The sequence below is a fragment of the Telopea speciosissima genome, chromosome 9 (assembly GCF_018873765.1).
Source record: "Telopea speciosissima isolate NSW1024214 ecotype Mountain lineage chromosome 9, Tspe_v1, whole genome shotgun sequence".
In the NCBI taxonomy this organism is placed as follows: Eukaryota; Viridiplantae; Streptophyta; class Magnoliopsida; order Proteales; family Proteaceae; genus Telopea; species Telopea speciosissima.
The window spans coordinates 2,685,255-2,696,022 of NC_057924.1; the positions used below are offsets into that span (position 1 = coordinate 2,685,255).

Here is a 10,768-nt window from a genome sequence, read left to right on the forward strand (position 1 = left end):
CTCAACTCAGTGGGGTCGACTACATGGATCCTGCTCTGCCATTCAATTCTATTTTCAAAGCTGTATTTGTTATGTCGATTATTCATGTTAAAATGTTTGGTAAGGTTCTTACAATACCGGCTGCCGACCTATGTACCAACCCATACTTCTCAGGCTTGGGACCAGCAGCATGAAAACACTCGTAGAGTTTGATCCTGGATAAGATACTCCAGTTGTTGAAAACTGCGGAAATTACAAGATTGTGGACCATACTCTGCTCAAGCTGAATGCATTATGGGCTTTATGGCATCTTACAGTCCAGATCAACAACTGGCCTGTTATGCTTGAGGATTTTGAACGACTTCCATAAAACTCAATCACAAAATAATAATAATAATCTGGATTAAATAAATTTACAGCTCCAAGCATCTTTCTCAATACTACAACATGCACCCAAAAGAATGCAGTAACAGATGATTCTGGTAGTTTAATCTGATTAATTTCTTTTATCCATCATATAATCCCAATTATTACAATGACCAAACACCTGATATTGGGATTGATATGAGTGCATGCATTCAGACATATATTCAATAACACAGTATGTTAGAGTTGCGCACTAGATTTTTCAGAAGGAATTAACAATTGCATAACATCACAAGGCCAATCATATGACAAGTGCCACCAAAAATTTATGCAGTCACCCTTATGTGGACTGCAGTTCTCTTGAGAAGCCAAAATGCACTAGTATAAATATTTTCCCAAGTCATAATTACACTTGTAACTGGGAATTTGGAATCGTGATATCGACATGAATAACATGTAAATCGTAATTGGTGTATACCTCATTAATATTTGGCTACTGGATGCTATTTATTAGTGACTCAAAAATGAATGGATAGTTAGTGACGAATACAAACAACAAATAATTCAATGTGATGTACCTTCTTGTTCATGGCAGCAAAGCTACGGCGAAAGATAACTGTAATGCATTGGAGAAATCAAACACATCTGAGCCTGCAGGGTAAAAGGGCAACGGAAATCAACTTTCTAGTATTACATATCACTCTCCGCATGAAGAAAGAGGTGATATCACTTAGATTAGAATCAATCTCCATATATAGAGTCTATAGACCATATTAACATTCTATATAAGTTAGAATCACACACATGCAAGCGAATCAACACAAGAAAGCATAATCTAGGAGATCTGCTAAGGTTCCAAAAAAGGAAAAACCGCTATTAATCCTATGGAACTAAACAAAACTGATGCCAAGACTTTCAGAGGTTTCCAATCCATCATCAAGTGCAATGACAACCACTTATCTAGGAAAAGTGGACCACTCTCTCCCTGATTCAAAACACACAACAAAAGGAAATAAATGCCATACTTCCATATGATCCAACCATGTATGGAAAAAGTCTCCTTTGGCCATGTAGAGATGATATCTGATTTGTTATAAAGAGTGACCCACTAAATACCGGATGAATACAAAAACTGACTTTAGAAAATTCGACAATGACAGAAAAAATGACACTTTCTTTGCTTGATTTGCTACAAAAAATAAGTACATATCAGCAATAAAATAATCCCTGGATACCAAACTGCCGATACTCCGAATCTTGCACCTGTATACTGTTCGCACGGAATGGCACTTTCAGGGTAATGTAAGGTCTCTCAAAAAAAAAAAGACAATATAATGCCCAAGGAAGGATCACAGTAGGATCTCATTATGACATAAAAACAGGACGTCCACTTTTTGTATTCGGCCTTCCCCTTTTTCGAGTAACAAAAAAAAACGAAACTGAATAGCTATCTGTCCGATCGGTTTTGGTCTCTTATCAGTTATCAATATATATAAATCAGTATAATTAATGTATAAATTTCAATTACCACTTTAAATTGAGTTCCTATAGGTCTATATACGTCATATATCATGATTTTTAGTAGTTACAATCAATTATAACCCAATGACTAAGTATATAAATGAATAAATAAATAAGAAACTTTTTTTTTCGTTTTTTTCTGGTTCTTTTGGTTTGGGTCAATTCGGTTGGTTTTAGTCGGTCTTATTGGTCCAATCGGGCTAGACCGAAACTGACTGATGTTGTAGATTTGTTTCTAAAATCAAAACCGAAACCAGACAAATAAGGCACTCTGTCTGATGCAGGTTTATCATAGAAATTGGCTTATTTCTTTAGAAATAAGCTTAGCGTTGGGTTATATACATGTTGGGTCTTTGTTCCCAAGGGTTTTCTATGTATTAGGCCACTTTAACGAGCCTAAACTAGGGATATATAGGTTGCATACGGGATTAGCCCAATACTTAGTTTATTTTTATGTTTTTTAATTGAACCGGTTCAAATTGGTTACATCCAATTGATTCAATTTAAGTGATCATGTGACTTGGTTAAGTGGTCATGTGATGTAAGTTGGGCTGGATTAGGACTCTATAAGTCCAGCCATGTTTTGAGTCTATTTCCTTTAGTATTCTAGTTTTCTAGTCAGTTTAAGTTACCTAATAGGTTAGGGATAGGGTTAGGCCATTCCTTTTTAGTGTCTAAGTCTATTTTTGAGTCTTCTATATAAGTTTGTAAGGGAGGCCAGCATTACATACGAATTTTGATTAATAAAAACTTAGTTTTATGTTTGCTGCCTTTGTTGCTGCCTTTGCTCCATCGTGAGTGTGCCTTGTGAGTAATATCAAGGTTGCCTTGTGAGTAATATCAGGGTGAAGGGATTGGTGGATCTCCAATCGACTCCTTGCATCTTGTAGATCGGGAGGTCCTCTCTTAGCTTTTCTTCAATCTGCTACTGCTGGAGATCAGTGTTAATTCAAGTATCTGCAGATTTGTTTGCTTAACCCCTTGCCTTTCCTACTGTCCCAGGCCTATCCCTCCGTATTATCCTCACCCTTGAACTAAACCATACCCTATTAAACCATCCCATCCTTAGCCCATCAAATTGAACCAATTTTTCCCTGATTTCAGATCCTGTTTGGGACTGGTTGAGCCTTCAATCCTGTCCTACATTAAGAACTGTCGAATATGACAGCCTCCCTCACAATGTTTGTATTTATAATAGTTTTATAATTCTGCAATTTCATTCCTCTTCTTGATCCTCCACTTAACCCTAATCGATTCCTGTAACCCTAACCCTAACCCTAATTCTGCCCTAATTAGCCTAAGCTGTCCCAATCGGCCAGCCTTGTTTGGTGATCCTATTACCCTGGTTCCTAGTGGGATTACTCCTACCTAGGACTACATCACTATCAGTCCGGTTATGGTTTCTGATCGGATTCGGTCGGGCTTTTGGTTCAACCTCCAAATTGACACCCCTACTTTATATAAGACTCATTTTAAATAAAGTACAAATTCCTAACTACCTTGGGACTCTTTGAAATAGAAAACTGAGTTTCTAAAAAGAAGACCCACAAATAGACTCACCACACCTCTTTAAATAGAAAAAACAATTACATACTTAAAAACTTAACGCCTCCCCCAGGAAGAAGAAAAAAGGAAACATAACCAAAAACCATATCCCCCTTTTGGATTTTATATATAGGCTATAGTTGAGCCCATTACAATCAAACCCAATAAAATAAAGCCCATTTAATTCCAAAATACTGCTTTAACTTGCGACTGCATCAGGATAGTTGACTTAAGGGGCATTTCAAAGGGGCTTGGTCCCGACAGTCAGGATGCCCAAGATAATGAATTGCATAACGGCATATTGATAGCACAAAAGTGAGATTAAAGAGATCCTTTCACCTAATCCATGCCTTCAGTCAACTTGTGAGAAGATAGATGGGCAGAAAGGAAGCAGTCAAATAAAATAAGAAGATACATCTTGACAGAAGCATGGACCAATTCCAGCACTCCAAGAAATAAAATGTAAACCACGGGCACAGGATCAAAACACCCAAATAATAACACTGGATCCTATTATCACACCCTTCTAGAAAGTCTTACCAAGATTGACTGCTCAAACAAAGGGATGAACAGAACACCCCCCCCCTCCAAAAAAAAAAAATAACTCTCAATAATTTAACAATAGAACACAGCTATCAATTCTTCTCAACATAAAAACACAATGAACCATATGTAATTAATGGTAAGCTTTAGTCTTATCCAGCACTACGCTTGTATGACAGTTTTCTGGTAGAAAGAAGAGATACGAAAGATATGTTTGGTGACATCGACTTCTCAAAATAAAGATAAATGTTTCCTCAAAGAAAAGAAGAGGAAGATTGACTATAGGGGAAAGAATGTGCTCATGTCAATTTTAGAGAAAACACAACTAAAGAAACTAAATTTAGCAATATATGGAACTAAGAACTCTTAATGCTACCTGAAAATATTCCTCCCTTAGTATATACCCACACCTTGTGCCTCTTCCAATATTTAAGCAAGTCCAGTACCAAACTTCAGAGAAAACAAATTCTGTACATCTCTCACGCTGCAATAAACGTATAAATATAAAAAACCAAAATTAGAATAATGGATTTCCTACAGGAGCAGAAAACTAACAAATCCGAACATTAGAGCTAAAACATTAAGAAAATGAAGAGAGAGAGAGATGACATTTGGGTGTGCAAGGAATTCCGACTCACCAGCTATCAATGATGGAGCCACACCCTGGTTAATCCAAAAAAATTAATGTACACATCTCTTGGGCGAGAGAAAAAGCAGCCCTCAATGATCAGATTACTACAGCCCATCAACAGATGATGATCTCCTTCATCGGAGATGTGCCATGTTTCAACACCTCACATAGTAAGGTCATCTCAACAAAATATGATATCTTTCAAACTCTCAATTTATCAGCAATCCCACCTGTTTCAATAGATTTATCTTCCATTGAGATTTCCCTGGCCAAGATAACATAAGTCTGGAAATTGGGAGGAAAATTCCTAGATTCCATAATGTGAAGAAACTTCATGCACACATCTGACCCACCCTCCTTCAGCAACCCATCAATCAGGACCGTCCAAACAATCTCATCCGGATTCCACTGTCCTTCAAGCATACCGTCAAAAATTTCTTGAGCTTCTTCCACCCTGCTTGCTTTGCAGAGAGCACAAAGCAATTCTGTATACATATCCAAATGCAGCTTAAAACCATTAAACTCCATCGTATTAAAGAATTCTAAGGCAAGGTCAACTTTCAAATCCTTGCAATAAGCAACTAGTAAAGAACCGTATATTTCTTTATTTGGAATCAAGCCTTTTTCTTTCATGCTTGTTACCAGCTGATCTGCTACATTATACTGTCCTTCTTTACACAAACCGTTCACAAGGGTACTGTAGGTATCAACAGTAGGCTCACATCCATTTTCTAGCAGCCTAACCAAAAGATCAGATACCACATCAAAACTCATATCCTTCTCATGCAAGCTGCAAGTATGAACTGCTTCATCCTGGTGCACACAATTCTCTGAAAGCAAATGGCGTTCTCTAAGCAACCCTTTGACCAACACACTGTAAGTTCGGTAGTTGGGTCTGCAGCCCATGTTAATCATCCTCCGTAGAAGTGAGAATGCATGATCTAGCCTACCTAACTTAACAAAACCATCAATGATGGAAGTATATGAAACCTGATCAAGAACCAGCCCTTTTCCCTCTATTTCTCTTACTAAAGCCTCTGCATCCACTGCATTACCTTCTTGACACAAACCATGAATTACTGAACTGTAGGTGTGAAGATTTGGAGGGCAATTGCACTTTTCCATTTCATGAATGATCTTAAATGCAAGATGGGTGCCACCATTCCTACACAGCCCATCAATCAAAGTTGAGTAGGTAATGACATTCGGCAACAGTCCTTGGTCAACCATTCTATTACAGAGTTTCTCTGCTTCAGATAGCCTGTTCTCTTTGGACAAACCATTAATTATGGCATTGTATATTTCTACATTGGGGTCGCAAGCATTTTCCTCCATCCTCTCCATTAAGGACAAGGCAACATCCACCTTCCCCTCCTTACAGTATCCATCAATTAAAGCTCCATAACTGACCTGGTTTGGCCTTAAACCTTGTTCCTTCATTTTGTTAAAAAGATTAGAAGCAACATCCAATTTCCCCCCCTTGCAAAATCCAGAAACAAGTTCAGTATAAGTCCATTCATCTGGGTCAAAACCATTCTCTTTCACCATTTCCAACATTCTCATCGCATTGGTCAGCTTACCCTTTTTGCAGTATCCTTTGATGAGTGTGTTATAAGTTATTAGCGTTGGAGAGGGACCGACCTTCAACATTTTATTGAAGAGAGACATTGCATTTTCAATCTTACTCATTGAACAAAACCCCTTTATTATTTCATTGTAGGTCTGCGTGTTTGGCAAGCCACCACGTTTCTCCATCCAGTGAAAAATCTTGAGAGCAGACTCAAATCTTCCTTGCACACACAACTCATTTATCAAGGCATTGTAAGTAACTGTATTTGGAGCCAGACCATCTTTCAACATCTTATGGTATAATCCAATTGCCACCTCAAGCTTGCCTGATTCAGACAACGCACTGATCAGAGCCGTATAGGTTTGTACATTTGGGTAGCACCCCCTCTTCCTCATATCAGCCATCATGTCACAGGCCTCCTTGGCTCGACCTGTCTTGCATAATGAACTAATAGGGACAGTATATGTATATACTGTAGGTTCAACACCTTTCTCAATCATTTCCCTGAGCATGTCCAGTGCTTCTTCTATCCTCCCCTCATTGCATAGACCATTAATCAAGACAGAATATGTCACGGAGTTTGGATCACAGCCCTCCTTGACCATACGATCAAGTAACCCGAAAGCTGAATCTAGATCATGGTTCCTACAACAACCAAGAATCAAAGATGTGTAGGTGAAAACATCAGGCTTCATATCATACTGAAAAATCCTACTTAAAATGACCTCAGCTTCTTGAACCTTTCCCTTCTTACAGAGTATATTGATCAGGGTATTGAATGTCAAAAGACTAGGCTCCACCCCGCGGCTCAGCATCTGCGTATACACATTTTGAGCAGCGGCTACCATCTCAAACTTACCCAACTGAAGCAATAACGTATTGTAGGAATACAAACTAAACGCGAACCCCTTTACACTGATCTCATTCAAAAAACCCAATACCCTTGTGATTTCTCCATCGTTTCGACAAGCCTTGATCATTAATATCCTTACATGATCAGCGGGCGGAAAGAGTTGGTCACGAAGAAGCCGATTTAACAACACAATAAAACAATCCAAGCTGTGTTTGTAGAAAGGTCTCTTAGAGACCCAGTAGAAGAACTGCAACGCAGTTTCTGAATCCTTGTGAATATCGAGAATCCTGGAGACGTGATTGGGTGTCAGTTCTGAACTCAGACATTTAAGTTCAGAACTGCCTCGCCATTGAGGGCCGCTTAAGATCCCACAAACCTTAGAAACAAGGTAGGAAAAATCTTTTTGCCCCGAAGATAAATGAAATTCGGAAGACACGTTCGGTTCCGATGAAAATCTGAAAATTTGGAGTGAACCCAATAGAGTGCAGTGCTTGCAGGAATGAATTAAAGATGGGTTCTTAAGGGGCTTTACCATTTCGAGCGATGACCATTCATGAGTTTCAGAAGATGTAAGCCATTGAATAAGTGCCGGTTATTCTAGTATTTCTTATGCAGATCCAGCAACGTTGAAGAGCCAATTGGCGAGCTCAGGCTTTCAGGCTTAGGTAGCCAAATGAAAACGCAGTCAATGAAAGCCGCCGATAGAATTAGAGAGAGGCGAGGTCCAACTGTGGAATGACTCTTGTTGATGCCAACGCCCCCAACAATGCACCATTCTGTCTTCAACCAAATACTGTGAGAAGAACGCCGTGGAGGCGTGGATAATCAGAGGATGCAAGAAAAGCATCTCACGCAGGGTACCTTCAATGGTTCCCTTCAAGGTTCGAGCCCAAGGTGAAAGGAGAATCTCTTTTCCTTTATTCCCTTCTCCCCTGTATAACACCAATAAGATTTCAAGAAAGAAGATAGTTCGCTGTGGGCAATGTGCGCCCTGCGCCCTCACACAGAGAGGGTCGAAATGACAACCCACCCCCTTGAAAGGCAATAATGATTGTTATATTGATGCCGCCACACGCGCAGGTCCCCCCCCTCCTCCGCCCACCCCCCACCCCCCACCCCACAAAGAACTCTTACCCATAAGATTAAGAATCCAACCATATCAACAAGAATGAATAATAGCTTTAGAGCATTATGATTATACACATGATGTGTTAGTAAGAAAACGGACAGTGCCCTTAGAATTGGGGTGGGGTGGGGTGGGGTGGGGTGGGGGGCACTACTCACAGCAGAAATGCAATTGCTTTCTTTTTTCTAATTTGATTGTGAGAGGTCAGTTTAATGTTATTTTCAAACATAGAACCCTTTTTATGGAAAAATAAATAAATAAATTATTAAGTGATACGGGTAAAATGAATCAGCCACTCACAGTGTGACATGTGGATCTTTTTTGCCAAGTCAAAATCCTCCGAAATAGAAACCAACTCTCAATATGATACTTACTAATTCTATTCTACTCAGAATAGAAAACCGGTTTCGTAATATCTTAGCGGTCTGAAAAGGCTCGATATATCAGGAACTCAGTTCTTAAATAGACAAGGGGTCTCACACCCACATGACCTTTGAATATAAAAGCTTGACTCAAGAAAAATCTTCCACATGTACTCCGTCTCCCAAAAAGAAACTATTAACTCGGGCAAAACAATGATCTAAAGAGGGACTCTCATCACTGCCTTATAACACAAGATTTCACTATAAATAGAGCCTCATTCGAACATGTATGGATCGAACTCTATCCTATGTGGTTTCACTCTACAATTCTTCATTGTTGCTAGAAAACTAACTTAGGCATTAGGAAGTTCCCCTGGAATGTATCTCTGGTGTCTGTTCTCTGAATCTTGTAGGTTTGCCGATGTCCGCTAGTTATATAGCCGTCATTGCAATTTTTCTGCTGCAACACTAGGCAAATAAAACAGTTTCAACATCCAATTTATGAGCAATAGATACATTTTCCCTGAATCTCTTAACAAAACATATAGAGTTAAAACACTACATGATTTGAGAAACATCATACAACAAATTAATAAGTTCTCAATGCCATTTTTTAGCATTTTTTGCTTTGACCAATTTACAATTTCTTGACAATCTGTCCAAACTACTGTTTGTAGTCTCTGGTATACTCCTCGTATCTCTAATTCTTGAAAATTCCTTAAAAACCATTATCTACGTAGGCTACAACAAAGTGAGAGTGAAACAATAACATAACAGCCCATATTGCAGTTCCAGATGTTGATACATAATTGCCATCATAGATGACAAAACATGATACCTCTGTTGATAACCATGTTTATCAAATTTTGACAAGGTAGTAGCATCCATGATAATCAACTCAACAAGGTAACAAATATCTAGTGTAAGGAAAAACTCTGATCTTAGACCTCAATACCTCATAGTCCAACAACCAGGATCAGTTTAGAAAACTCACATGATAGGATACCATGCCAAACCGTTTCAACTTCCTTTAAACACACATACAATATGCCCACATTTTGGAGGATGGAGCGAAATGGGTTTTTGGATTTGAAGTTGGAAGTTGAAAACAATGAAGACTTGACCATTGGTAGCCATTTTATTTATTTTTTTTAATTTATCAAACTTTTATATAGACTAAGTTTGATATACATAGCCCTTCTTGTTGGTAACCAGATTTATTTGCAACTAGCAAGTTCTTGATGTCTTGCCATCGGCAGGCAAATTCCGATGCCCACTCCCTAGCTTGGAAAGCTTTGTCTTTATAGTTTGCTTGTAATATCTTTGCAATCTACTTGTGATGAAAGGAATTCTATATTCAAAACCTGCCTTTGAATCTTTTAAAATCTGAATACTTATTATGAGAAAATAGTTAATGCTTTTGCAATCTCTCTCCTATCCTTCCCCCTCAACACACTCTATTCATTCTCTTGTCCTCTATTCGATGAAATGTCTCGTACCCCCTCAATTGGTGGAGCATATAGATACCAAGACACACGGGCATTGTGCCAATACCTTCTCATCATTTTATTAAAAAAAATACATTTTGTTTAGTACAAGTTATTAAATTAAAAAAACTATATCTCTATAACACATTTGCGTAAAAGTACCTTACTATTTATCCACCCACAAAATTGGTGGTTTTTAGAGTATGTATTCAGACCAATCAAATGAGAGCACCAAAAGGGCATCACACGATTCGTATATAAGGGGCCCACATGACAAGGAAGAAAGAGAACGTAAGTGGGTTCATGACAATCGAAGATTGCCCATCATTTTCCAATTGTTGTGATTCATACAATTTTAACTAATTAGGAAAAGAAGGAGAGGTGAATGGAATAATATGGACAATCTACTTAGATGGCAAAGGTTTATTCTATATTTTTTTTAATAGATAAAGCTTGGTATAATATGGATAGTGACAATAAATTATGATAATCCGACTTTGGAAAAGAAGGGGGAGGAGAATGGAATAATATGGACAATCTACTTACATGGCAAAGGTTTAATATATGTTTTTAATGGGTAAAGCTTGGTGTAATATGCATAGTGACAATAAGTTATCATTATCCTATGAGACACGGGATAAAAATCTTTTTCATATGTGACAAAAAGTAATGACTAGGATAACTTTTATGTTACCCAAATAACCCAATATTGTATAAAGGTTCGAGCCAATAAGTACAACTGTCTTAGTGCCAAGCTTGAGATAACCAACCGCGATTACACTAAG

The 10,768-nt window shown here is 38.2% G+C and overlaps 1 protein-coding gene across 1 annotated transcript; it reads right to left on the reverse strand.

Annotated features, from left to right (window-relative positions):
• Nucleotides 1–710: 710 nt before the first annotated feature.
• On the reverse strand, nt 711–7,773 carry LOC122641027 (pentatricopeptide repeat-containing protein At5g65560-like). Its single transcript, XM_043834343.1, has 3 exons — nt 4,593–7,773; nt 4,331–4,438; nt 711–996 (listed from the first exon to the last, which is right to left on the reverse strand). Exon 1 carries the CDS (start codon nt 7,541–7,543, stop codon nt 4,787–4,789), a length of 2,757 nt encoding a protein of 918 aa, XP_043690278.1. The 5' UTR covers nt 7,544–7,773; the 3' UTR covers nt 711–996; nt 4,331–4,438; nt 4,593–4,786.
• Between the last annotated feature and the right edge of the window lie 2,995 nt (nt 7,774–10,768).